This window comes from Malus sylvestris, chromosome 2, assembly GCF_916048215.2.
Source record: "Malus sylvestris chromosome 2, drMalSylv7.2, whole genome shotgun sequence".
NCBI lineage: Eukaryota > Viridiplantae > Streptophyta > Magnoliopsida > Rosales > Rosaceae > Malus > Malus sylvestris.
Window position 1 is genome coordinate 13,765,537 of NC_062261.1, and position 27,816 is coordinate 13,793,352.

Sequence of the window (27,816 nt, forward strand, 5' to 3'; positions counted from 1 at the left end):
GTGACCATTTGGAAAATGTGTCTTTCTATTAAAAGACAGTTTAATATCTTGTGCAAAGATTGTATCGTTTCCGTTTGAATTTGAACTATCAAAATTTTCTTGATAATTAATCATTTGATTTAAATTAAATTAAATTTGCAACAAGTACTAGCAAGGTAATCTTGATCTATATATTGATCTATCTCCAAGCTTTGTCTCTACTTCTATAGCATCAACAAAACTCCTACCAAATATTTTCTGTTTCATCAACAAATGGAAAAAAAAAGCTCAAGCCCAAGACATGGAAACCTCATAACGATTCTCAGTATAGATGGGGGAGGAATTAGAGGGATCATCCCTGGTGCTCTTCTCGCTTACCTTGAATCTGAACTTCAGGTAACAAATTAAGAATATTATGCGCTCTAATCTAAGAGCTCGTTTTGTAACACTTTCATTTTAGATATAAAAACTTTTACATAACTACATTGCTAATGGAATGGTATTAATTATTATTACTTAGAAACTAGATGGTGAAGATGCAAGGCTTGCAGATTATTTTGACGTGATTTCTGGGACAAGTACAGGCGGTCTAATTGCGACCATGTTAGTAGCTCCAAACGAAAACAACAGACCATTATTCGCTGCAAAGGACATTGTCCCATTTTACCTTTCCAACTGCCCTAAAATTTTCCCACGATCAAGGTAGTATTGTTGAAATTAATAACATTGGAAAATGTATCTTTTACGTGTTTATCAACAAAAATGTTTATGTTGGTAAACTGTCAATTTGAACGGTTGATCGATTTGATTATATTTGACATGCTGACAACACAAATTGAGCAAAAGAACATTATTATGAACAATTTTAGCTCAGCACATGTTATAGTATTCATGCTAACAAAAGTTAATTAATTAACGCTCCTTTTCTGCTCTTGGCTTCTCATGAACTAGTGGACTTTGTGCCACAGTTAATGATCTAGTGAAAGCTCTAACAGGACCAAAGTATGATGGAAAGTATTTGCACAAGCTTGTAAGAGAGATAATAGGAGACAAAAGGTTGGACCAAACCTTGACGAACCTGGTTGTCCCAACTTTTGACATCAAGAAACTTCTGCCTGTCATATTTTCGTCTTATCAGGTTGTTAATTTACTCAATATACATACATACATACATACATATATATATATATATATATATATATAAACTAATTATATGAGAATTCAACAATTTCATGAACCAACTAATCATTAGTAATCTAAGTGCTATTCTCATGATCAAGGTGTCAAGCCGTCCAGTGCTGAATGCTAGACTTTCAGACATTTGCATTGGTACCTCAGCAGCACCAACTTACCTTCCTGCATACTATTTTGAGAACAAGGATCAACAAGGAGAATCCAAGGAGTTCAACCTCATCGATGGTGGCATAGCCGCGAATAATCCGGTGAAGCTCTTGCACAACAATTTGCAGAATGTAAAGTTTTCATGATAAGAAAAAACCCTAATTTGATCTACATCTATTATAACCAATGCAACTTAAGTAAGAGTGGTGTTCCGTTGTCGCGTTGTCTAACAATATTAAGAATATGGAATGGACACTTTTTCGAATTGATTTTTGTTTGAATACATAGGTCAGATTCACAATCTAACAATACAAACTTTATTTTAGCAATTTAAATTTGATGAGAGAATATTATCGAACTAGTAAGAGATATATAGTCATGTATATTTTGATACGTGATAAGTTGTTATTCAAATTTGGCTAGTGTAGCATTGTTGATAAAATTATTTGTGTTGCTTGCCTTTACATATAATTGCAGTCATTGATTGCCATTAGTGAAGTGATAAAACAAATTACGAGCCAGAATCAAGATTACTTGGAGATTGAGCCAAAGGACTTGTATGATCGTTTCCTACTGATTTCACTGGGAACGGGTTCGGATAGGAGTGAACTCAAATACAATGCCAAGAAAGCTTCAAAATGGAATGTTATAAGCTGGTTGTACACTAATGGGTCAACTCCTTTGTTGGATTGCTTTGATGAAGCAACTTGCGATATGGTTGATTACCATAACTCTGCGGTTTTCCAAGCTCTCCGTTCTGAACAGAACTACCTCAGAATTGACGTAAGTTTATAATATCTGGTTAAAAACGAAAAACAAAAAACGAAATGGTATAAACGAGCCTATAATTATATGTATAAATGATTTACAGTGTAATTTGTTGTTGAATATTGGGAAACTAGGAGGACACACTAGAGGGAGATGTAGCTTCAGTTGATAAAGCTACACGGGAAAACTTGGAAAATCTAGTGGAAGTGGGAAACAAATTACTCAAGAAACCAGTTTGTCGCGTGAATTTGGATACTTGTCTCTATGAACCAGTTGAAGATGAGGGCACAAATGAAGAAGCACTTCAGAGGTAACCACAAATTTAATATTGGGATTGTTAGCAAACCCCTTCAAAATTTTATTTTATAGTAGAAAACATTTGAGCACTTTTATTTTTCTTCAATGGTCGGTAGCAATGAGTGGTACAATGAGTGACTGTGATTGAAAATAGAAGAGCTAATACTTGTGAAAATTAAATCTAATGACTAAAATACTTGTAACATTGAAGTAAAGAGAACCCCTTGAAATGTACTATCATTAATTACACTACGAGTCTTTTTCATAGTTTGATCCTTAAAGTGTTTCTCACTAATTTTATTGAAGGAAGTGATTTTCATATATTTTTTTTTCTTACACATTCATGGTCATTAGTTTTGTTTAATTTATTTAATTCAATAACTATAAATAAAGATAAGGGCAGAGAAGATAGAAAAAAGAGAAAAATCACTTTTAGGTGTCTGCTAATGCAGAATCAAACATTTTTACTGAATTTTTTAGTCATGGACTCATCATCATCGTCTGCGTGCTTGTAGGTTTGCAAAGTTACTGTCGGATGAAAAGAAGCTTCGGGAGTCAAAATCATCACAGTAAATTGTATATTTTCTATTAGAATCATTTTAAAAAAAAAAAAATTGAAAATTTAGGTTCAATTTGGGATTGATGTAATTTTTTTTTTCTTAAACTACTTCTGTTGTATTTTAAGAATAATTAACTGAAAAATAAAGCAATTGAACATTTAATAATTATTTTTAAAAGTTGTGAATATGAAAAACAGTGTAAAAGCGTTTAGTAAATTTTAAACTAAAAGTACTATAATTGAATATAATGAAAAAAATGGACATAGAAGTGTGAGCGATGACGACAACAACAGTGGCGAAGATAATGTTTGTGACAGTGGTGGTGGTGGTTCCGGCAAAAAGAGGTATTTGTTGGGTATGGTTGTGGTGGTGGCGCGATTGTGGAGGGTGGTGGTGGCACGGTTGTGGTGGGGTGGTGGTGGCAGCATTGGTGGTGGTAACGGCAATTGCGGTGGAAGAGGTTAGGGTAGGTAGTGGTGGTCACTTTGTTCTCCAAGGATAAAATGTGTCTAAAATGATAAATAATGTCATATTTTAAAATTAATGAGCGTATTACAAAAATTAAAAATATTCATTAAAAGACTGAACTCCTATTTTTATTAAAACAGCTTTTAAACGCAACCTACAAACAGGAGACCATTGCTTTTAAAATAAGCAGAATATTTTATTTTTACCAACCACTTTTTAACTGCTTTAACTTTAAAATAAAACAGTTGAAAGAAAAAAAGACATTTCAAAATGGGGCTTAGAATAATAATCATCCACAGACCACAGCAGCCTCTATTACACAAACAAGGGGTGAGGCTCCAACTGTGTCTTCGTTCTTCAAGCTGGATGGAAGCTAATTGTATTTTAACCTTTTGTTTGAGTGAAATTTCATAATATTTATCTTTTTCCAACAGAACAAAAACAAGCAAAAATTCTATAGGATACTCTAGGCATTTTCACCATTAGATCTCAGTTTTTGTCCTTTCTTATCTCATAGATCTAATAGTCAAAAATTTCAGAGCACCCGATACACAATAGCACCATAGAAAATCCCAAAATCAATCCAACCATCCAACAAGAACTTTATTCCTCTTTAGAATAACCAGCAGTGTTTTATTAATGGCTGCTTTTTTAAGACATAAATCACCATACGATGATAATGTACAAGAACAGCCCGTGTAAGTGTTAACAAGAAACGCTACCGTATCCGTACATCTGTTTCAACTACGTGTATGTCTGTCTACCTAAATTGGAAACTCTTTTATGCATAAATTGAATAAAATAATAAGCAAAATTCAATTATATGTAGCTACAAAACCGGCTACAATACAAACTAAGCGAATATCTGCTGAATGACTGTCTCCGCATTTCCGTTGTACTGTGCAAGAAGATGGATAGCATCGGCCCTGGGCAAAGCTAGAAATTCCTGCAACCATCCACAACAGTAAGATTTGTTTTAAGTGAACGAACCGGTGTTCGAACTTAGAAGATGTGGTTTACATTAAAAAGAGACGACTATCATAGTCTAGTCGCAGTCAAAAGTATATTTATGCAAGTGCAAATAGTGGAATTGGATTATAAGAAATCTTAGCCATACGGCTGACTGAACACGGTAGTGACAACAACGTGCAACAGATAGATATCTATAGATGCTTATCATTGATGAGCCCAAGGAAGTGAAACTGTCACGTTCGTCAAAAGGGAAAATTCACTACGAATAAAATTGAATAAGCTTCCACATGCAACAATTTAGAAAAATATAGATGTGCAAGTTCAGTTCATAAAACTCACCATTACTTTTAGTATTGCATTTTCATCACACACAACATCTCTAGATGACACTTGAGTCAGGCTGCTACCATCTTCCACCATCCTGGTGCTTGAAGATACTGTAACTTGGGAAGACCCATTAGAGCAACTATCTGCATTTGACTTCGATGCAGCGGCAGCAGCAAGCAAAGGAGTATTAACTTCTTTCAAGGAATCAATCTTTAATAGACTTTCAAAGTGGTCTTTACACATTTGAAGTTTAAACCACTCATTATGTGTGTGAACGGTTGCTCTCATTATTTTCATAAGCTGCGGCTCATCAATGCCAAGCCTCCTCCCAATTGCAACCTATCCCAGACAGAAGCAAATGTTTACTTCTTACTTAATGCATGGTACATTGAAGACTATATCCAAAGAGCAAAACGATTTCATGGTAGTTATCTTATAAACCTAGTAGAAACAAAGTTCAGCAGCGAGCACCATTTGCAACCTTAAAGCTCTTTTTAGAGTACAGAATAAAGGATAAAAACAAGAACTGAAACGATTGATAAAGATAAAGCATCTGCAGTTCCTATTAACGTGAATTATGACAGCAAGTCATGGCATACCTGGAGTGAAGTTGCAAGAGCATATAAGGGCAAGCCTTTCCCAAGTGCATCTTCACTAGGTTGGAGCAGTGCTAACAAAGTCTCCTTCAAGGGTTTCAGTAAAGCAGGATCACTTGCAGCTAAAGGACCTAAATGAGAGCATGCAACCTTCAGAGCACTAGAATGATCGCCGGAGCTTACAAGCTTAAGGAATTCAACCTACAGTTGGTGAAAATATCAGAATGTAAAGTTTTGTATAATACTGTATGATTTACAACCATTACTTTCAACACAGCTATTTACAATACATGAGCTAAGTACCTGCTTAAGTTGGAAGAGCAAAACAGGATTTTGTACAAAAAATTTTGGGTCCATAGAATTAACTTCTTCCACAACCTCCGCAGCCATTCCTTTGCTAGCTAGTTCCTTCATCCCAAGCAGAATCTCATATTTATCGTCCAAACTGTGAATGCCTAAACTTAAGCATTCTGAAGCCTGCAAAGCAACAACATTGTCAAATCACAACCAATACACTAACCAATACTAAGTAATTCGAATAATACAGAACCTGATGTTCCCTTGATGAATACGTATTGGAAACCAGGTCAGTTGTGCTAAGCTGTTTAGAGTCTTTACTCATCTCATTACAGGAAATGCCAGAAGTAAAATCAATATCATCTTGTCTTCCCCTCCATCGCTTGCGTTTACTTCTTTCCGCAGGTGCACTGGGTCTTCTTTGTGAAACTCTCAGTTTATCAGGCTGATGTGATCCACTGGTGCTACAATCTTCATTATTGCTTGATGGCTCACAAACATAACGCATTTCAATATCCATACCTTGCATGCTAGTCACATCAGAACTCTTTCCAGGGGAACCACCTAGGTTATCATTACTCACGGAAAACTCACCATCAGAATGTTTGCTGGCACCATAATCCACCTCATGAGAAGAGTCTCTTGACGGAGAATGCCCAATCACTGGTTGATCAACTTTCAAGGATTTGGAAAGGCTTTGCACCCCAGACACTACGTTGGATAGGTAGATCGGTAGTAGTCAGAGTCTGACAAGTTAAAATGAAAAAAAACAAGCGCACACACTCTCAACAAAACATTAGAAGATAAGGATGAAAGAAAAAAGTTCACAAGTTTCACCATCAGAAGTTGCAAAACCAGAATCCACAATGCCCCTGTAAACGCAATACTCACGAACCAGCTCGTCGAGCATCGTAACATCAAATCTCATTCTACATAACTCATTCTGCAGTATATAAGCACAAGTTTTGATATTAGTGCACTCAAAATATTCAAGCCAACCATATATGACATTTCAAACAACGTTATAAACGATTTACAGGATTTATGAGCAGGAAGATAATTTGCATTGGCATCATTAGGTGCACTCTCTCAGGGAAGCAATAGCATGCAAGCATTGTGCACAAGACCAAAATCAGTTCTACCCCTATAATAATCAGATCAGTCCCTACTCCTTAAATACGCATTTTTCATTCATACATTCATACTTGGTGCGATGGCAAGTGTCTTCGCCCATGAGCGGTAGGTCTCGGGTTCGAGACTTGGGAGTAGCCTCTCCATAAATGGGGGTAAGGCTAGCCGACATTCACCTCTCCCAGACCCTGCGTAAAGCGGGAGCCTTGTGCACTGGGTACGACCTTTTATATGTAACAATGTATGTCTAGCATAAAAATTAAGAGGTATGAACCTAGGTGGCAAAAGAAAAGGCCTCCATACATCACCACTTTCCTACGAATTATGCACTTGATGAATGTAATATATAAATAAATCAAATTTGAGGTAATTATAATAATAAGTACATCAGTAAGCAATTAATAACCTGAAACGCCTGAAATAAATCACCCTTAGCAAATCTCAAACTATCTACTGCTCCCTGTCTTGTGAGCTCTACAGCATGTGCAAGAGCTTGAATGTCCACCTGGTTTTCCAATACAAGAATGAAATCAATAAAGACATGCTTAGCAGTGTAATTGATGGTTTTATTAATTGATTTTCTATCACCCTTAAGAGGCTGACCCATATGATAATTCTAATTTTACCTCCTGTAACATCTACGAAAAAATGTTCAAATTGTAGATAATCTCACCTCATCAAAAGGAGGTGCTTCAAACAGGCTCTCCTGGGGTGCTGCAGGGGCGTCACGCTCCTCTAGAAGTAACCTATGAGTAAGATCTGAAATAGGCGACGAAATTCCTTGACGAAAACAAAAGCCCTTGTGGATGCTGCATAAGACAGGGATAACTTTAAAAGATAACTACAATGACTCTAGTGCCTGTGCTGCATCCCCACAAAGAGGTACTCAATCACTCACTCACACGCAATAAACATAATAATATTGATTGCAAGCAACTAAACCAAAGTCAAAGAGGCAACACCTTATTAAATATCTCAGTGTCATCGAGAAGACCGGATCATAAGCATGTAAATAGGGTCTCAAGACAGTGGAAACTAATCCGGCAATGTCAAACCTCCTCCTTTCAGACCACTGAAAAACATAAAGCAAACATCCATTTACCTCAGTCTACACGTATAGTATAGGAGAAAAATAAAAAGAATCATTGTTCGTAGCTGCGTATACAATACACATAGTATCCCACCTCGGTTGCTACAGGAGAAGATTGGTCTTCTTTGTCATATATAAAAGCAAGAAGAACATGCTTGAATTCCTCATATGCTTCCTTAAATTGCAAAAAAACCATCCATAAGAATCCATAATCGAACCGACAGAAGCAACCAGCGTCAAACATTTAGTAAAACAGGACAAACTCAGTTTCTATATTTGGTCAATTTTGAGAGAAACATTATATAGAGCTATAGCAAACATGTCTAGTCTCCTAGTAGTGAATTCCCTTACAAGCTTAGTGAAAGCAACAAACTTCACGAGCCTCAACGCAAAGAACTAAGTTTTTAAGTACCGGATAAGCGTCTAGGGCACACGGAGCAAGAGCATTCCTCAAGTAATTGATTGCAGAGTCACGATCCTCTGCGGTCCCTCTCCTCAACAGCTCAATAAACCTCTTCAAAAGAAATGGCCAAAAGTTAATAATTCGAAAAATAAAACCCTAGAAACTGCAATTGAGTACATTTTCCAGCGTTTTCTCAGCAGCCAAACAGGTGGAATACCTGTTTTTGCAAGCGGAAGAGGAGCCTGTGATCGTCGAGAATGAAAGGGGCGTGGGAGCGGAGGAGAACGATGGCGGCGTCAATGTGACCCGCCTCCAGCGACCGCCTGATCTGACGAATGATCAATCTCGAGTGGTACGACGAGGAGGAGATAGAGGAGGGGGAAGAGGAAGAGGAAGGGGAAGGCGACGTCGTAAAGGCGGAGTCGTCGTCTTCGAGTAGCTTCTCCGATTTGGCGAAGTCGATGACGAGAGCGTCTAGGGCTTCCCAGTTAATTGACGTCGAGTCCATTTTTTGGAATTTTCCGGGAAATTTTTGGACTGTTTGGTTGGAAGGAAAATGTCTGGAGAGAGAGAGAGAGGTGGAGGCGCAGAGGGGAAAATAGTAATGGTCTCTGAAACGAAGGGAGGACTCGAGGTCTTTCTTTATACGTTTTGCCACGTGTACGTTAATTAGAGGGCAGAGAGGTGCGAGTAATGTTACTGTCACCGTGTGGGTGATTTAGGTTTTTTACTGACTTGTAGGTGGACGCCTTGGGGTGTGGAAAATATCTCATCTGATCTGATTTGATCTGCGCACATTTGTCGTCTACGGATCTGGAAAATATATATAATAAAATGGTACATGTTTTTTTTTATAAATGGGTACATTATCAATAAGTTGTGATTACAAATAAATTTTTTAAAACGGACACAAAAATAAAATAAAATAAATAAATATATAGATACAAATTAAATTTAAAAAAATTAGTACATAATAAAAAATGGTTGCAAATTTAGCGTTCAGACACTAAGTGAATCTATTTGAGAATGATTAAATATTTTTTAATTATAAAATTTAAATGTGTTGACATGTAAATATTTTATTGTTAAATTAATGTCATGGACAAAAACCAAAAAGCCTTGATAAAAAATTTAAACGAAATAAGGTTTCAATGAATGAAATTAACAAAATCAACGGTGGAACCTAATTTTTCATTAAAAGATATTCGATAATGTAGTACCTCATAGGTCGAGAAAACGTGGGGTTATTGCAATTTGATGTCAAATGTAGGTACAACAATTCCTGTAACAGTTTCATGCAGTCTTCGAGTTCCAAGGATCTTCCTAACTTCCTGAGATATTTCCCATCATATTTTGGTCCCCTTAGGTACCGTTTGGTACGTGGGACGGGACATAATGGAGTAAGACGAGTCGTTCTATTCCACGTTTGGTGCATCTAAAACAGATGGAACGTACTATTCCACGAGACAAATTTTGGATGAATTTTTGTTCCGCCTCATCCCCCTGAAACGACTCGTTCCAAATCCGTGAAACACAAAATTATAACATCTCCATCTCTTTCTTCTTCCTCCTTGTTTCCATTCGAGAGCATCTTTGCTCTCACTCCGTTATGTCCCGTCCCGTCCCGTCTGCATATCAAACGATACCTTAAGGCTTTCATTCTCATAATTGGTCCCCTATATTGTCAGCAGCGAAAAAGTATTTGTGCACATATATGTTATGCTAGAAAATGTTCTGTTATAAGCCGGAATAAATGCTTCTAAGGAAATAAGGGGGAGGCAGGGAGGGAGGGAGAGAGAGAGATAGTATTTTCATATATAGACTTCTTGTTTGGATTCAAGGAAAGTCAATATGGTTGCAGAGAGAATTACCATAGGGGTGGCTTAATGGTTAGGAATGAATTCAAGTATGTATTCTACACAGCATATCTTGGGTTTGATTCCTAGCGCTGGTGAATCGCACGATGGCGGCCAGGGAAGGTTGAAACGCCTCTATGAGTCTTTCTGGCCTCCAGAAATGTGGATTGTTATGACAAACCACCAACTGATTTTTTATTTTTTTTTAAGGAAAAATATGGTTGCAGGGAGATGCCTCTAAGTCCTCCACCACCAATGCTTAGAACATGTAAAAAGTCAAGTCGTGTTATATTTAAATTCAACGTCGAAGATAAACACAAATAATTGGTTCAAAATTTAAAGTGCCATCATCAATGCTTAAGGGTGTGTTATATCCATAAACAATAATTAATTATTGGTATCCAAGTAAAGATCCCAAGACTATACAAGTAGATCATCCGTGTTATTACTTTAATTGCCCAAATCAGCAAATCAAAGACCAACTCATTTCCCATTTCCTTTTTGCCCACTTTGAGCAGATCCAGTTAAGAACAGCACATCAGTATGAGAGAGAGAGAGAGAGAGAGAGAGAGAGAGAGAGAGAGAGAGAGAGAGAGAGATTGATTTTAGGTGCATAATATGAACCAACCTAGGTACTTCCCAAGGTCCTACAAAATTTTATTTGTAATAAAAAGTTACTCCTCTCTACTTCACTGACTTCTTTTCATACCCTAAAATTGTCTTTTGATTCATATAATACACATAAGGTTTGTAAAGAAGTCAGTGAACTACACTACACATAAAGTTTGGTGGTCAGATTACAATAGTAGCTTTACTCTTTGAACCAGCACAAGACGGTCAAAAAGAACTAAGACATTAGGATTAGCCATCAACTACAATCACCCAAAGCGATTAGAAAGAGTTAGTTCTCCGATATTGTGTTTGTTTACCCTCGCTAACTTGGACTAGACTAGAATGGATAACTTATTAAAGTAGTCAAGTGTTTGTTGCATAGCAGAACTAAGTTTAGTGGGACTAAAGAGGATTCACCCCGACTAAAACCTTCGCCAGAAGGTCTTAGTGGGAGCCTCCGAAAATCACAGGATTAGCTAAGATCGTGCTTTACTTTGACCTGGGATTTGTCTGCTTCACTTCAACCTCGACTCATCTGCTTCGCTTCAATCTTAACTCATCTGCTTCGCACGATTGATGATGGACCTGCATCACCACCATTGAAACTCATATCCCTAAAAGATGGGATCTTTGTGAACCCAGTGGTGGGTGAGGAAGAAATATGGAGGCCGAGAACGCCAGCTGAGACGATAGGAAGCTGGCGATGAAACCATGAGCTTTGCTTTGACCTGGGATTTGTCTGCTTCACTTTGACCTCAACTCATCTGCTTCATTTCAACCTCAACTTATCTGCTTCACTATGACCTCGATTCATCTGCTTCACTTTGACCTCGACTCATTTGCTTTGCATCACCACCATTGAAACCCATATCCCCAAAAGACGGGAATCTTTGTGAACCCAGTGTTTGGATTTGCAATATCAATTATAGTTGGCTCATTCCGTGTTTTAGCTAAAATCTTTTGCTCCTTAATTAGTGTATGTTGATGCACAAAATTAGATAGACTTTGGAACAATGTAAAGTGTCGAGTTTATGACCTTCACTCGGTTTATCCAGTCACCTAGTGATGATAATATGTAAAGAGACAAAGATAGAAAAGCAAACACAAAATGTATGTGGTTCACCCTAAGTTTGGCTACGTCCACGGGGTAGATGAGTTTTCATTAATAGTGAAGGGTTTACACAATACATAGGTTCAAGCATAATCATCATTAGGGGTTTTAATGACGAGTTTAAGTACAATAATGACATTAGGGATTAATTGTAGGAGAATGGTCTTCTTTTATAGTTGAGGAGAGTCTCTAGCTTCTGTTTGAGATCGATGTGGGACTTTAAGAACTTTATTCTAATATTGATACGTGTCATGTTGTGATTGGTCAAGAGAGGGTGCATATTTTCTTAATGGGAGATATGTCTCACTCGAGATATGATGAAATACTTCACTATTTGCCCAAGCTCTCGAAGAGAATGAAGGAACAAGGGTATGTTTCCGATAGGAATTTTGTGCGTATGATGTTAAAGAGGAGCAGAAAGACTCTACTACCACAGTGAGAAGCTCGCCGTTGCGTTTGGCATTATTTCTACTCTGCTAAGAACACCGATCAAACTTTTTAAGAGCTTAAGAACATGTGTAGATTGTCATGTTGCCATTAAGTTTATTTATGATTGCTAACCAGTGCATTAAAAGGCCAAGGCGTGGGTAAGGCGTCCAAGGGATAGCCCAGCCTAGGCGTGAGGCGAAGCTTCATGGGACCTAAATTTTTTAATATATACACTGAGGGTACATATATTATGTTAAAAAAAAATTATTAATCAATAATCACTCTGAGCACACACATATATTATAAATACACACACACACACACACACACACACACACACACACACATATATATATATATATATAATAGAGGATGAAAAGTACAATGAACACACATATAACAATGCACGCAGACAGCACACACATCCATTATATAAAAAAAAATTAAAATCAAGAAAAAAAGGGAGAGAGACGATAGTGCAAGGAAGAGGTATGAGGTAGTTAGAACCCTACCCAAAATTTGGGTTTGGAAGTTAAAAAAAAAAAAAAAAATAGTCAAACAGAGACTCCCTGAGGTGCGCCTCCACCCACTCCCTCAAAACAGAGACGGCAACCCTCACGCCCAACCTCAAAAGCCGTCTAGGTGCGCCCTGAGGCAAGCCTTTTAAAACATTGTTGCTAACAGAAAAATTATAGTTTGGGATTCAAATTGGCATTGTTTTGAGGACGGGAACTGTTCATGTCGAGACTATTGGTGATTTAATACACCTACTAATCTATACGCAAGGCATTTGATTGGAGTGGAATTGGATCCTCTCTTGAGCTCAGGATGGGGATTCTCCTTAGCAACTCATATGAGCCGTTGAATTTTGATCCAACGATTCCAAACAGAGGGTCCCTTTAAAAGTTATAATAATTGCAGCCATTGGATCAAGTTTGAACGGCCTAGATGGGCTGCTCATGAGGATCCCCATCCTGAGCTCAGGAAAAGATCCAGTTTAGATTGGAGTAAGACTCAAGAAACATGCATAGTCTTCTGTGCAAGCTGGGAGCTTCCCACATTTTGTTCTAAGTGGAAAGAACTAGAATATGAATTTTCTACATCTTCAACATCGACGTGTGAAGATGTTATGCTGAATGTTCTCCGATTAATATGAACAATGTTGGCTCCTTAGTCATTACATTTAACAACAAATCACAATTTAATAAGAAGATTAATTATTAAAGTTCAAAAAAAAAAAACACACATATGTCAAACTATTGTTTGTTTGCAAGGACAAACGGATCTAGACAAAAAGTGACCCAAGTAAATTGTAGCAATGGTCCCTCAACTTTAATCAAATTGGAGCAATGGTCACTCAACTAAAAATCCATTACCATTGGTCCCTCAACTCATCAAAATGTGTAGCTATGATCCTTTTCGTTAACTTCGTCAAAATTTTGTCAAAATAAGTTATGTTGGAATAACTATTGCTACAATTAGGGTCCCTCGACTCATCAAAACATGTAGCTATGGTCTTTTTCATCAACTTCGTCAAAATTTTGTCAAAATGAGTTATGTTGGAATGACCATTGGTACAATTAGGTTAAAGTTTGAGGGACCATTGCTCCAATTGAGTTAAAGTTGATGGACCATTTCTCTAGTTGAATTAAAGTTAAGGGACTAATGTAATGGAGAGGGATCATAGCTGCACCTTTTGATAAGTTTGAGGGACCAATGGTGATGGATTTTTAGTTAATGGACCATTGCTCCAATTAAATTAAAATTAAAAAGACCATTGCTACAATTTACTCTAAAGTTCTTTTTACATTATTTGATGCTACACAAAAACTGACCCAATACAACTTTCTGTTGTAAATGTGTATTGACCCATATAATGATCCATCTATGAAAGATCTCATATGAAAGACACCAAAGCTCATGTTGGAGACACCATAAGACACAAAGCACATGTGGAAGACACTAAAGCACATGTCATGTTGGAGACACCATAAGACACAAAGCACATGTGGAAGACACCAAAGCACATGTGGAAGACACCAAAGCTCATGTTGGAGACACCATAAGACACCAAAGCACATGTGGAAGACACCAAAGCATGCATGAGTGTGGATGCTTCACACCGTTTCTATATAAATTGGTGTGGAGAGCTCAGTTCTATAAACACACCCCCATTAATGCTCATATATCTATATGTGAGAGCAAGAAGGCATTGCCAAGGCTAGAGAGAAAAATAGTGAGCTACTTTAGTAAGATTATACACTAAAGTGAGAGTTATTTTTATATTTTTATTATTTCAGATAAAAGAGAAACAAGTGTGGCTGTCCCCGAGAACGTAAGTATATTTGTCGAACTTCATAAATATTATGTTTTATTTACTTTACATTCTACTGCACACATATCGTTGATTACACCACTTCCTACAGTAGATCTTTGCATATAAAGATATAATGGTAGGACATACTATTATCGCCGCTAGCCAGACCCCATTATGTAATTAAACTCAAGTTAAATCAATTAAAATCTTTCACCTACTTAAATTCGCTACACACTTGCATCTTGGAATGAAATTAGGAAGCCAGAAAAAAAAGAAAGATGAATGAGGAGGAAGAGGAGAAGAAGAGGAAGATGGTGAAAAATCTCCTTCCCAACAAACAGATTGTGTTGAATCAGTCTGTGAGTGGGTACCCCAAAGAGAGTGACTTTGGGTTGAGATCATCTTTCATCAACTGCAGCCTTTCCGATGATTCCTCACAGGCTGTGCTTCTGAAGAACCTATACCTCTCTTGTGATCCTTACATGCGCCACCGCATGTCCGATCAGGTCGCTCATCCCGGGACTATTATCCAGTCCTTCACTCCTGGTTCTGTCCTTGTGGGATATGGTGTGTCCAAGGTCATGGAGTCCACACATCCAAGGTTCAAGGAAGGTGACTTTGTTTGGGGGATGATTGGGTGGGAGGAGTACAGTTTGATCACTAGCCCGGATAGGCTAAACAAGATCAGTTTTACTGATGTGCCCCTCTCATACTATGCTGGCATTTTGGGAATGCCGGGAATTGCAGCTTACGTTGGATTTCACAAAATATGTTATCCGAAGGAACGCGATTGTGTCTATGTTTCTTCTGCAGCAGGAGGAGTTGGTCAACTTGTTGGACAATTTGCAAAAATGATCGGCTGCTATGTGGTTGGAAGTGCAAGCACTAAAGAGAAAGTTGATCTCTTAAAGCAGAAGATGGGATTTGATGAAGCGTTCAACTATAAGGAGGAAAATTCAGGTTCAGCATTAAGGAAGTACTTCCCCGAAGGCATTGACATTTACTTCGACAATGTTGGTGGTCGCATGCTTGATGAAGTTATCTTGCAGATGAAAGCTCATGGCCGCATCGCACTCTGCGGTATGATTTCACAATACAATATTGAGGAACCAGAGGGTGTGCACAATCTGTTTAGCCTCATCATGAAGCGGATTGAGATGAAAGGGTTCGTAGAGACCGATTTCGATCACGTGTATCCAGAGTATGTTGAGTTTTGTATCAAATACTTGCAGCAAGGGAAGTTGGTCTATGTTGAAGATGTTGCTCAAGGGATAGAGAATGCCCCAGCTGCACTGGTCGGAATTTTCTATGGTCGGAATGTTGGTAAGCAGGTCGTTTGTATTGCGAATGAGTAAGATTCTTCTCTCAATGTATTAGTTGGTGGGAGTTTTTTTCTTACTAGAGCTACATTGAACCATTGTTTTTAAACTCGTTTTAGTAGTGTCATATTAACTTATAACGTAATATGTCAGATATCTAAGTTTAAATAAATTTTGATGACATACGCGCTAAAATCAAATTGTTTGGATTTGAAATACCAATTATAGTTGGCTCAATTTGTGTTTCAGCAAAATCTTTTGCTCCTTAATTAGTGTAAAATATCATTAGATTAAAAATAACAACAGCATCAACCCCAAACATAATATATAATTATTACACAATCAACCCTATTTCCCATCCTAGCATACTAGCATGTTAAAAAGGATCACTTTTTACCTTTCAAATTATTGAGTACATTATGCTACTTTTCAATTGAATATCTTTGAGTTTGGACAGAACTAAGCAGCTTAGTTCACGAATTATATATGTACCCAAAGGTTGACATGAACTAAGCTGCAATAAGTTTTCGCTCACAATAAATGGTTAACCAAAGAGGCAAAAGAAAAACATTCTCTGATAGTGTCACAATAAGCTATAGGTGGCTTAGCTGATGAACAACTAGCTGTGCATGCAGAGGGGGGAGAAGAAGAAGGGGGGAGGGGGGAAGGGGGAAGGGGTGGAGGGTGGGGGAAGAGAGAGAGTATTTTCATACATATACTTGTAGTTTGGATTCAATGAAAGTCAATATAGTTGTAGGGAGAACCACTATGGGGTGGCTCAGTGGCTGATGACGAATTTCAGATCTATAATCTACATGGCACGTTTTGGGTTCAATTCCTGACGCTAGTGAATTGCACAATGGTGGTCAGGGGAGGCTAAAATGCTTTTATGAGTTTTCCCAGCCTCCAGAAAGGTGGACTGCTGTGGCAAAACCACCCGCTAGTTCTCTTTTCTTTTTTTTCTTATATATATATATATATATGGTTGCAGCGAGATGCCTCAAAGTTCTCCACCATCAATGCTGAGAACGGTAATTCTATCACCATAGCTTGGTGGGTTTATTTCATCGCGCAGAGAATGTGTGCCTCATCATTATTTGATCAATTTTAAACCCAGCGCAATGGATTATGGAGGACGATATGTATGGAATGAACCTCTTATAGTTATATATGCATGTATATATGTATATAAATTGGTAAAGTTCCAAACTTCTAACCCAAACACCCGTGCACTTTATATATTACATGAAAAGAATGGGTTCTTAGGTCAAGAGGCTGGGACGTACCAAACAATCATAATGTATGTCCTCAAGTGTTGGGTACTACATAACATGTCCTTGAAGTATATGCGTATATAGTCTTCAATAGACACACCAAATAAAACGAATTGAATTGAAATTTATTCGTGCATTTAATGTCTTTTGTGCGACTCGACATTTCTCGTTGTATCAACAAATCACATTGTCGCATGTGCATATACATTTTTCTTTTTGTGCATGCTTCTCATGAATTATATATATATGTGTGTGTGTGTGTGTGTGTGTGTGTGAAACTATGATTTGCGTAGTAATTCCTCTCATGTAAACATTCAAGTTGTGTTAGACTTAAATTCAACGTCATGATAAACAATAAGTACTGGGTCAAAATTTAAAGCTTTATGATCAAGGCTTAAGGGTGTGTGATATCCATAAACAATAATTAATTGTTGGTATCCAAGTAAAGATCCCAATACTATACAAGCAAATTATCCATGTTAGTACTTTAATTGCCCAAATCAGCAAATCAAAGACCAACTCATTTCCCATTTCCTTTTGCCTACTTTGAGCAGATCCAGTTACTCACACGTTAAGAACAGACAGAGAGATGGAAAGATTGATTTTCGGTGCCTAATATGAACCAACCTAGGTTCTCCTTTTGGAACAATAGGGTCCTACCTCTCCACTTCACTGACTTCTTGTCATACACTAAAATTGTCTTGTTATTCATATAATAATTAGTAATTACTGTCCCGTTTGGTGGCCGGCTTGAAGTCTGATCTGATCCGCCCACCAAACGAGGCCTACGGGGTAAAGTGAAACCTAAAATTAAAGCAAAGTTAAACCAACATTACAAGCATCAAGGTATAAATTGCATATAACAATTTTCTAGTCGCATCTCTTTTCAATTAAGCAGTTGAGATCATTGGTTCGACATTGTGATTGCGTTGGCCAAACAATCTTTACATACAAAACTACTTAGGCACACGTTATGCCAGGAAGAACTTTGAAGTAATGCCTGGATAGACACACATTTGAAAACACACTATTCAATGTGAATTTCAGGTCTTTTTGGGATGGAAAATGTTTGTTGTAGCAGTTGAACTAATTTCGGTCCAACGTCACACGCAGCACAGAAAGCTCGAACAGACATTGAAGCGTCCGCTGGACATGCCCTAAAGTCACAAAGACATCTTAATCTGTTGGAAAAGAAATACCATCTCACCACTAAAATAGCATGTGTAGCAGGGCCTTTGTAGGCACAAATCGGTGAAATACCGCTTTCATCAACCATTTCGACAGATCATGTTGATAATTACATGTCACTATATGAGAGAAACAATCAAATGTATAAAGACCATGTAAAGCTGCTCCTTGTATAACATACTACACTTATGAGAAACAATGTTAATATATTTGGTATGTGTAGAAGTAGGAATCACCTAATATAACGGTAAAAAGCGAAATAATATTTGCACTTCCAATAAAGAAATTTTTACTTGGAAGATGCAGATCCAATCGCGTATAATCCCCAGAACTGGGAATCTATAGGCTCTCTCGCGTAAGGTCATGCACCACCGCTAACACTGAGTTAGTATCTCAGCCCCATCCTCGGTTATTAAAATGGTATGTTCGAACTGCGCTGACAAGCTTCCATCTTCTGTGACTACCGTCCAGTTATCGTCCCACATTACAGCATTATAGCTACCCATCGTCAGCATCGGTTCTGCAATACATGATAAATAAGCAAGAACTTTTTACAAATAGAGGTTCGTAATAAGAAATATGGTCATATACAACAAAAAAAGCTAAGTTCGAATAATGAATATGCATTACCTATTGTGAAAGTTTGGTTTAATAACATGCGTCCACTATCATTGTTCCCTGCAAGGAATAGCAAGCATCGCTTCAACCGGAATGTTCAGCTGTTAGCAGATATTTTAGATGCACCCTGTGTGTGCAGTGCACATCCATGCATATTACTAGTGACAACCTATTGCTGAATTTACGAAGGAGAGATTAATACTTTATGTTACTCAAGTTACGAACTTCACTTCCAGGTAAATCCAGGGGGTCATTTCATAGCCTAGTAGATATGTATATTGTAGATGATTCTATGACAGTACAGCTAAGTACTTCCAGGTTCAAGGGGACAGTAATAAAATTTCAGTTGCCAATATAATTAGTCTAAATAATACTCCTCGACCGTAAGTTTTCAATAAATAATTTGCATGATTTGTTTTAAAGGGCAGCAGAAAGTTCAGAATGATTACTGAAGTGTAGAATAACTGGATCAGCATGAAAGACGCGTCCAACTCCATGACCAACAAACTGTCGAACAACACCATAGCGGTTTTTATCTGCATGGTCTCTAATTGAGGGAGAAAAATGGTGATTATTAGAAAAAAGTTAATTATCAATCCATATGTTACTCATGTATGCATGCATGTGACAGAGCCTCCAGACAAGAAGAAACATTTAAAATTTACTGCGCCAATGCTACTGCTGAATCCTAAATATAAGAAACAGAGAACTACAGCATATGGGGAAGGGGGTGGGGAAGAAAATGCCTTACTGGATTGTTTTGCCAATTTTCTTATACTCCACTCCTGGCGCACATATTGAGATTGCCTTGTCGAGACATTCTTTAGTTACCTAAAGCAATACTTCAAAATTAAATCTTGTAAGCATAGCTATAATACAAGAGTATCTCCAGAAGTATAAAAATTTAATCTTCACCCAAAGTCATACAATTGACAATTTGCCTGAAGAGGTTCTTATACAAGATGTCTCACTACAGATCTATAGCTTTAGAAGTGGGAGATAGAATTTCCTTGATTCATAAACTTTCATGCCACCAATAAGTACCCAAAAATAAGTTGAAATTATACGTATAAGAACAAACAAGGAAGTCCAAAAGCACAAAAACAGGGGCAGCTGAAACATCTTTTTTAAGTTTGTTATCTATGACCAGTCGGTGAACGACACTTCTAGACGAGCACCAGATTCTAAGAGATGGCATTTGGAAAATATTAGCTACAGAAGGTAAGCAAAGTTACATACATGGGCTACTAATTTGCAAATAATTATGTGAAGTGAATTCTTGTGAAACTAATGGGAACTTTCTGCTCATCTACCTACCAAGAACAAACCCTGAAACTATAAAAAGAAAATTTAAAAAAAAAATCTTGATTAGTGAAGATTTTTTATCACATTATTGCTTACCATAACAAATACGTAGAAAAACAATGGGATTCCACAAAATTTAAAAGAAAGATATTTCCACCTGAACTAACTTTCTTGCCTCATTATCAACATCTCCACAAAAGAAAGTCGTTGATGTATCACCATGATACCCCTGTAAAATACAAACCCATCAAATGGATAAAGATACTTAAGTGTGAACTTGGAAAGTCATTGAAGATGCATTCGATCGAAAAATTATGCATTGTCAAACAAGTAAAAAAGATGTAATTATCCTGATAAAAGAATGACAATCATGCAAACAATTCCAGCAAGAAAGTATCAGAAGTTTGGAACCCAGCCTATAAAGGAGCAAGAGACTGGTTGCACGAGGCATTCAGATAATCTACCAATATAAGCATAATTTATATAATATAAAACAAACTAAAACAAGTTGAGCTGTACCAGCCATTTAATATAGATAGCAATGTCAAAACCAAAACTCCAATTATGTCTATCTCATGTCAGTTTATTCAAATTATGCATGCTTAAAATATATCACTCACATTTAAATAGACCGTAACATCAATATTAACTATATCACCATCCTGCCAAAAACCAAAAGATGTCAGTTTGATCTGAAAGTACTGATTATTTAGAAGCATACAATTTTGTAGCAAAGAACTTATATTAAAGGACCTCAAGTGCTCGGGAATCTGGTATTCCATGGCAAATACATTCATTCACTGATGTGCATACACTCTTTGGAAACCCACCATAGCCAAGTGGTGAAGGGTAGGCCCCCTTATCAATTATCATTTGGTGAACAGCTTGGTCAATTTCATCTGTCTTTGTGCCTGGCTGCCAACAGAAGCAACAACTAAAGATTTCATACAGAGCAAGACACCCACCTCTCCAACATCATGCAATCAAAGTCACAAATCCATCCCCAATCACTTGTCAGTTAAGAATGAAAATTAACAAATAGATATTGAACAATCTTAAATGCATCATGCAAGTACCCATGTAGCTTAATAACTGTAGAAGTTAATTGCAATGATCAAAAGAAAAATGAAAAGGCCAGTTCAGAAAATATTATAGAGATTAAACATGCAACACCTAGTTTTTACCAAATCCAAATCTACAATCTTAAGAGAGAAGCAAATTGAAGAAAAACATTTTCCTTCTTTTATTTTAGAAGGGGAGCTGGGGTTTTGGGAAATAAGCATGCTGAATCTGCACTACTAGAATGCAGCCTACTTTTTGGCACAGCCTTGGATTTTCTGGTTAAAGCCAAGAGGTAAAAACAACGACCTCAAATTATTTTATTGAGCAAGTGCAATTATAGATGATTAACAAGCCAGAAGCAGAATTCACCTTGACCAAAGTTCCAGCATATTCAAGAACCTGTGCTGCTAGCCTTCCAGAGGTTCTCATGCATTCTATCCCTTTCTCATCATGCACTTCAGGTCCACTCGCAATTCCAGGCGATTTTTTAGATTTGACGTAAGGAGGCCTCAGTATATGATCTGGAACAGGGCGCTGAGGTGAAATTTTTCCAGGTCTTAGACGTTTGCGCTTGTTTACCACTTTATCTACATTTCTAATTTCAACAAAATAGCTGTCACTTAAGAGTTACAAAAATGTGCCTGCATATGTATGTTCTCTTTAGAATAAACTATGAAATTGAAAATCATAGGGTTCATAATTCCAATCCAGAAACCTCATTCATTAAATAAAAACTCAAAAATAGTGCCATGAGGAGGTCAGAAACTAGATCAAGCAAGCTAAAAGCTAACGCATGATACTAGAATATTAGATGTACTCATTTGAACTTCTAAAGGCAACACTTGTACAACATGGGAGCCAATTGGCATCATTCATTTTGTATTTGTAAGAAGCTTAACAATAAAAGTGCATGAAGAAACGTATGTCTACTTTGTGTGTGCTTGTGTCTATATAATAAATGTGAGTGCACAGAATGTTTCATGCCACACCTTCCATTGAACAAGAGGTTTGTCAAGCCAGAAAATTTTCTGGGTAACTGCATTGACACATGCTTGCTTCCTGCATGTGAGAATTAGAAACAAAGAAAAAACAGTGATCATCACTACAAATTACAACATCTGTGTTTCACATAACATTTCATGCAAATATAAATAACTTGCAATGATATGTATGCATCATTTGACATCTAAGCTGATTTAATAAACATGAGAAAATAACCAAAATAAGATTAAATAAAACACTTGCACATAACAATTGAAACAGAAGCTGCTCTTACCATTCTCTCACTCTTACACAGTGGCTTCTGACCTTGTGCACTCTCTTACGCTCACAGCCTCACTCACACACGTGTCCCCTTACATTGTGCATTTTAGGCTCATTTTCTCTTTTTCTCTGGGATGGGTCTTGCTTCATTCATCAAAATGCTTGCTAGCACACAAATTAAATTTGCAAAACCTGACTAATTAATAAGTTGTACAATATGAAGATCAGGCGATATGGGCTTCCGAAATTGGATCAAGCTCAACTTTTAAACCCAAAGCACCAATATGTCAATTCATTAGATTTTTCATTTCTCTAGTTACCACAATCAAACCAACTATTTCCTGATGTTTTAAGTGATCCTTCGGCTTCCATTTGCTTTCTCACCCGCACAGCATCTTCCCATCTTCCAGCTCTTGTATATATATTAGACAGGGTGACATAGTGGCCAGAATTTTCCGGTTCCAACAGGATTAACTGTTCGGCAGCAAGCTTTGCAACATTAACATTTTGATGGGCTCGGCAGGCAGCTAGCAGAGCTCCCCAAATACACTTATCAGGCTCCAAAGGCATCCTATGAATAAAATTAACTGCATCTTCAAGTTGACCATCACGTGCTAGCATGTCAACAACACATGCATAATGTTCCATGCTGGGGATGACGCTATACTCCCTCGTCATACTGTAGAAGACTTGAAGACCCTCATCCACAAGACCTGAGTGACAACAAGCTGACAAAACAGAAGTAAAAGTTACAGAATTTGGGCAAGTTCCTGAATGATTCATCTCTTGCAGAAGCTCAAGAGCAGCTCTGCCATCCCCATGCATTCCAAAGCCTCCAATCATTGAGTTCCATGTTACTAGATCCCTATTGACCATGTTAGAAAATACAGAGTATGCAGATTCAATGCATCCACATTTGGCATACATATGGATCAATGCATTCCATACTGGAGCAACCAAATCAAAACTACTTTTCCTAACAAAGGCGTGAATTTGTTTTCCAAATTTCAAATTGCATGTCGGCAAGACAGTAGATATTGTCGTTTGGTCAGCTTTGACCTGTGCTCTTTGCATTTTTCTAAAACATTCAAGTGCCAAATCCTCCAGTCCTAAATCAATAAAACCGAGAATCATGGCATTCCAAGAAACAACATCAGCTGGGTTCATCAATCTAAATACATTTATAGCATCCTGAATTCTACTACAGTTGGCATATAATATCAACAATGCAGGGCCAGCTGAGCTGTAAAATGCAATGGCAGATCCTATTTTTATCCCATAACCATGGATTTCTTTCCCATTAAGCAAAGACCCCAGATGCCGACAAGACACGAGGACAGCAGAAAGTGAGTCCAAATCGGGGTACACCCTGCTGCCATCCATCATATCCCTGAAAATCTTCAAAGATGATTCATGATTCCCAATCCTTGAAAATCCTGAAATCAAGGTGGTCCATGAAATGATATTAGGATCCTTAATTTGTTCAAAGATTCTTTTAGCCTCATCACAGTGCCCTAGTCGGCAATAAGCATCCATTACCGTATTCAAAGTAACAACATCAGGTTCACAAACATCCAAATGCATACAATCAAATAGTTCTACAGCCAACCCAAGCATCCCATTGCACACATATCCAGAGATCATAAAATTCCATGACAATATATCTCTTTCCACCATCTCATCAAAAACCTGTTTAGCACTCCTAACATCTTTGCACTTGGAATACATATCAATCAATGAATTGCAAACTTGCACATTAAGCTCAAACCCACGTATGATCACATCTTTGTGAACCAGAAATCCCACTTTTACGCTTGAGAGCTGTGAACATGCCTTTAAGACCTTTGGAAACACGTACCCGTCAGGCAAAACACCTTTCAAAATCATTTCACCATACGCTCTCACACATTTTTCATACATTCCATGCCTCGAATAGAATCCAAGGATCGCAGTCCAAGCAAAGACATTTGGGTTTAACAATTTGTCGAACAACTTCCATGCAGACACCAAATCATCACAATCCGCATACATTTGAACTAATTTGGTGACTAGGAAGGGGTTTTTATCGAACCCATATTCGATTATCATTTGATGGGCTTGTTTTCCTTTATTTAAAGACTTTGAATTGCAGCAAAGTTGTAGGTAAAGATTGAGTTGAGAAGGAGAGGGGGATTTGCTATTGATAGTGGACAAGATTGACATTGCTCGCTTAGAACACCATACACTGATCTCCGGTGGTGGTTTAGTGCAGTAAAGGTCAGAGCCAACTGGGACAGAGAAAATGAACTTTGTGGGAATTCTGACTTGGCCAAATGGGAATTTAGCACAATAAAGCTTAGTGCACATTTAGTGCGTGGTTGAACGAGAGGTTGGCCATGCCACAAAATTTTTGTGATAAGTACATCGACACACACTTCTTATGTGTGAGAATTACAAACACGAAAAATAACAATGACAATCACAAAATTCACATGCTCTAAGACTGCATAGAACTACAAACACAAAAAACAAAGACCATCACAAAATTCACATGCTTTAACACCTCCCCACCAAAAAAGAGAAGACAAAGAAAGATTAGGGCATCAAGGTTGATTCATTTGATACCAAACACCCCAATTTTTCTTTTTTATTTCAACTCACACCATCAGATACAAAACTGCATTACAGTAATCGGATACGGATTACAAAAGTTCACATAGCCATAAAAGCAGTCCCAAAAAAACCTAATAACCTAAGCTCACTGAAAACCACGATACCTCGATTTTGCAAGCTAAACGTTCACTTTTTTATACAAATACAATCACTATACGACTCAAACAATCTTATCCAACAAACCCAAAAGAACAGACTCGATTGAAACAGAAGCTGAATCGGAAATGCTTGAACCCTTAGCTTAAAAATTCAAAAGCAAGAAAAGAAGATAAGGGAAGGAGTAAGGACCTGGATGGAAGCCGAAGAGTTGGTGGAGAGGGTGCGCCGACTGAAGCAAGCGGTTGCCCACAAAGGAGGAGAGGATTGTGGGTTGAACAGCACGCATTGCGCTCGCGCCTGTCACCATTTTTTTACAGCGTTCGCGGCTTCTGCTTCTGGCTTTCGGTGCTTTCCCTCTCTCCGTTTTATCCGCTAATTCTCTCCTCCTCTTCTTTTGATCTGGAACGGGCCAAGCAAACGAGGTATTGGGTTGAATCTTTGTAAATGATAAGCTATTGGGCTTTTGCGTATTGAGATTAAAACCCCAATTGAAACCTTTGGCCCAAAGTTTCTTCAAGCAAGTAAGGGCTCGTTTGGTGCATAAAATTAGATTGAAATGAATAACTTTTTAATGTCCGAGTATGTTGATGGGAGAAATGAAAAATTATGACCCACTAGAGGGTAAAAGATGGATTGCTGATGAAGAAAACTTATATATGCCAATCATCTCCAAAATAGTAGAATTTAGAATTGATGAGTTTTCTTCATGTCTAATACTCTTTTAATCCCCTGTAAATAAACAGTCACACCCTTCTAACTTCAATTTTTTTAAAATTGGAGAATTATCTATTCCAATCTAATCTACTTGCCAAACAATGCCTAATAATATTATAAGTTTTCGGTTTAGGTTAGGTTGTCGTGAACTTGTCACCTCTAATAATAGATGCATGCATAATGGGTGGAGGATTGTGTTTAGAATGTCTACAAGCACTTTTATATGAACCAAAATTCTCACAACGTTTCCCAAAAAAAGGATAAAGTGTAAAATTTGGATCTTGACTAAAAATTTCGATGTCCTGTTAATAAAACTATTTCCAACAAAAACGCATAAAACATCTTGAACAAGCACTACTTGTTTGTGTTTGACTATTTTTGAGCATGAAAAACACTCATAAACAATTTTGGCTAGTTAGTTGTAAAATGTTCCTCCAACAAAACTATCTATTTCCGCTAACCTTGGATCTTTTATTATTCGATCACTTATATCGTAGCACGCCGTGTTTTTTTTTTTTAAATAATTAGTACCTCACAATGGGCTAGCAATAATGTGATTTAATTAGTTGTTTATTAAATATCATTTTCTCTATTTTTAAACACGTTCAAAATATCTTAAGAGGCGTGTAGTGCCGATTATAAAAAAGATCTTTCGCACGCGCATAACGCACAATTAATTCTTTTTGTACAATTTTTTTCTATATAAAAACATTTAAAATGTGTAAGTCCATCTTAGTACGCCGTGGTTCAAAAAATGCATTGCGTGCATGAAGACTAGTGTTATGAAGATGACTTGGTTCTTTAAGAGTGATGACAATCAAACTTTAAATTTCCAAAAGATGAATACTTTGTCGTTTACAAACTGCCACCAGCGAGTTTGGTGGAGTGTATTCAAACTTATATATACACCTCTTCTTTGTGCAAGTCTACAAGACATAACCCCAAAAGTACGATTAGGTATATTCCAAAGCATCACTTCAAATCAATGGCTCAACGTCAACATGTGACTCAAACTTCTTCTTCTTCGGGTAAGAGCTTCCTCTGCTTTAATGCTAGTGGGTACAAATAGGTCAAATCGACCTGAACCCAACTCAAATCTAACCATGGTTTAGTTTGGTTCGGTTTAAGATCACATTTTTTTCAATAAAAACGCAGAACCAAACCGCTTGAATTAGTATAATTAATAGTGAAAATGTATGTCAAATTCATATGTTTCAACTGCATAACTAAAAGAGTTCATGTTGATATCATCTATAAAGCATACAACATGTCATAAAACCCAAAGATGTAAATGGAAGGTCTCATGTCCAACTATTATCGACGTTGAGTTTGATACCTAATTATATAGCTGCATGATTTAGTGCAAATCTTTTTCTTTCAATATCACCCAACAAGCCACTTAGTACTATAGTCTAATGGTATTCCTTTTCACTTGTAAGTGAGAGGTCTTAGGTTCGATTCTCGCCAAATGCGAAGTTGAACCACATTATTATGGCAAGCCCATTGCAAAGCTTAAACCACTCCCTCACCCCCTTAATGTAGATATTATTGTTTGTTAAAAAAAATCACTAAACAGAACCATTCCACGTAAAGAGTCCAAAATAAAAACCCTAGATAATAATGGACACATTGGAGGTAAAATAGTTCAAGTGGAACTGAAAGTGGGCCCTCTTTAGTACCACGCAGGCCTTTGACGTACGTAACAGAAAGTCTTGATGGTCCTCCAACTTAAAATTCTGCCCAAAGCTTATACCCCGATGATATGTCA

At 37.3% G+C, this 27,816-nt stretch overlaps 4 protein-coding genes across 9 annotated transcripts; 2 read left to right on the top strand and 2 right to left on the bottom strand.

Moving 5' to 3' along the window:
* Window positions 1-221: 221 nt before the first annotated feature.
* LOC126610357 (patatin-like protein 1) lies at window positions 222-3,101 on the top strand. Of its 3 annotated transcripts, none has more exons than XM_050278407.1 (7): window positions 222-375; window positions 500-681; window positions 931-1,117; window positions 1,260-1,451; window positions 1,798-2,103; window positions 2,223-2,398; window positions 2,901-3,101. In XM_050278407.1, exons 1-7 carry the CDS (start codon window positions 253-255, stop codon window positions 2,956-2,958), a joined length of 1,224 nt encoding a protein of 407 aa, XP_050134364.1. In that variant the 5' UTR covers window positions 222-252; the 3' UTR covers window positions 2,959-3,101. The 3 variants fall into 3 exon arrangements, with proteins under 3 accessions (XP_050134364.1, XP_050134373.1, XP_050134381.1); XM_050278416.1 differs by having other exon boundaries at window positions 1,260-1,421; XM_050278424.1 differs by having other exon boundaries at window positions 1,260-1,421; window positions 1,861-2,103.
* Window positions 3,102-3,991: 890 nt separating this feature from the next.
* Window positions 3,992-8,836, bottom strand: LOC126610639 (uncharacterized). Its single transcript, XM_050278748.1, has 12 exons — window positions 8,447-8,836; window positions 8,239-8,340; window positions 7,921-8,001; window positions 7,699-7,808; window positions 7,410-7,545; window positions 7,143-7,241; window positions 6,443-6,548; window positions 5,859-6,316; window positions 5,612-5,785; window positions 5,312-5,509; window positions 4,725-5,051; window positions 3,992-4,359 (listed from the first exon to the last, which is right to left on the bottom strand). The coding sequence occupies exons 1-12, from the start codon at window positions 8,735-8,737 to the stop codon at window positions 4,267-4,269; spliced, it is 2,175 nt and encodes a 724-aa protein (XP_050134705.1). The 5' UTR covers window positions 8,738-8,836; the 3' UTR covers window positions 3,992-4,266.
* Window positions 8,837-14,384: 5,548 nt separating this feature from the next.
* LOC126613979 (2-alkenal reductase (NADP(+)-dependent)-like) lies at window positions 14,385-15,982 on the top strand. Its single transcript, XM_050281601.1, has 2 exons — window positions 14,385-14,572; window positions 14,812-15,982. The coding sequence occupies exon 2, from the start codon at window positions 14,833-14,835 to the stop codon at window positions 15,907-15,909; it is 1,077 nt and encodes a 358-aa protein (XP_050137558.1). The 5' UTR covers window positions 14,385-14,572; window positions 14,812-14,832; the 3' UTR covers window positions 15,910-15,982.
* Window positions 15,983-18,381: 2,399 nt separating this feature from the next.
* Window positions 18,382-25,750, bottom strand: LOC126609723 (methionine aminopeptidase 1D, chloroplastic/mitochondrial). Of its 4 annotated transcripts, none has more exons than XM_050277652.1 (11): window positions 25,524-25,711; window positions 22,310-22,379; window positions 21,690-21,915; window positions 21,012-21,173; window positions 20,879-20,920; window positions 20,416-20,487; window positions 20,271-20,288; window positions 19,705-19,784; window positions 19,403-19,500; window positions 18,966-19,013; window positions 18,382-18,855 (listed from the first exon to the last, which is right to left on the bottom strand). In XM_050277652.1, the coding sequence occupies exons 1-11, from the start codon at window positions 25,639-25,641 to the stop codon at window positions 18,710-18,712; spliced, it is 1,080 nt and encodes a 359-aa protein (XP_050133609.1). In that variant the 5' UTR covers window positions 25,642-25,711; the 3' UTR covers window positions 18,382-18,709. The 4 variants fall into 4 exon arrangements, with proteins under 4 accessions (XP_050133609.1, XP_050133625.1, XP_050133617.1 ...); XM_050277668.1 differs by lacking the exon at window positions 25,524-25,711 and adding an exon at window positions 22,597-22,884; XM_050277660.1 differs by lacking the exon at window positions 20,271-20,288 and having other exon boundaries at window positions 25,524-25,710.
* Between the last annotated feature and the right edge of the window lie 2,066 nt (window positions 25,751-27,816).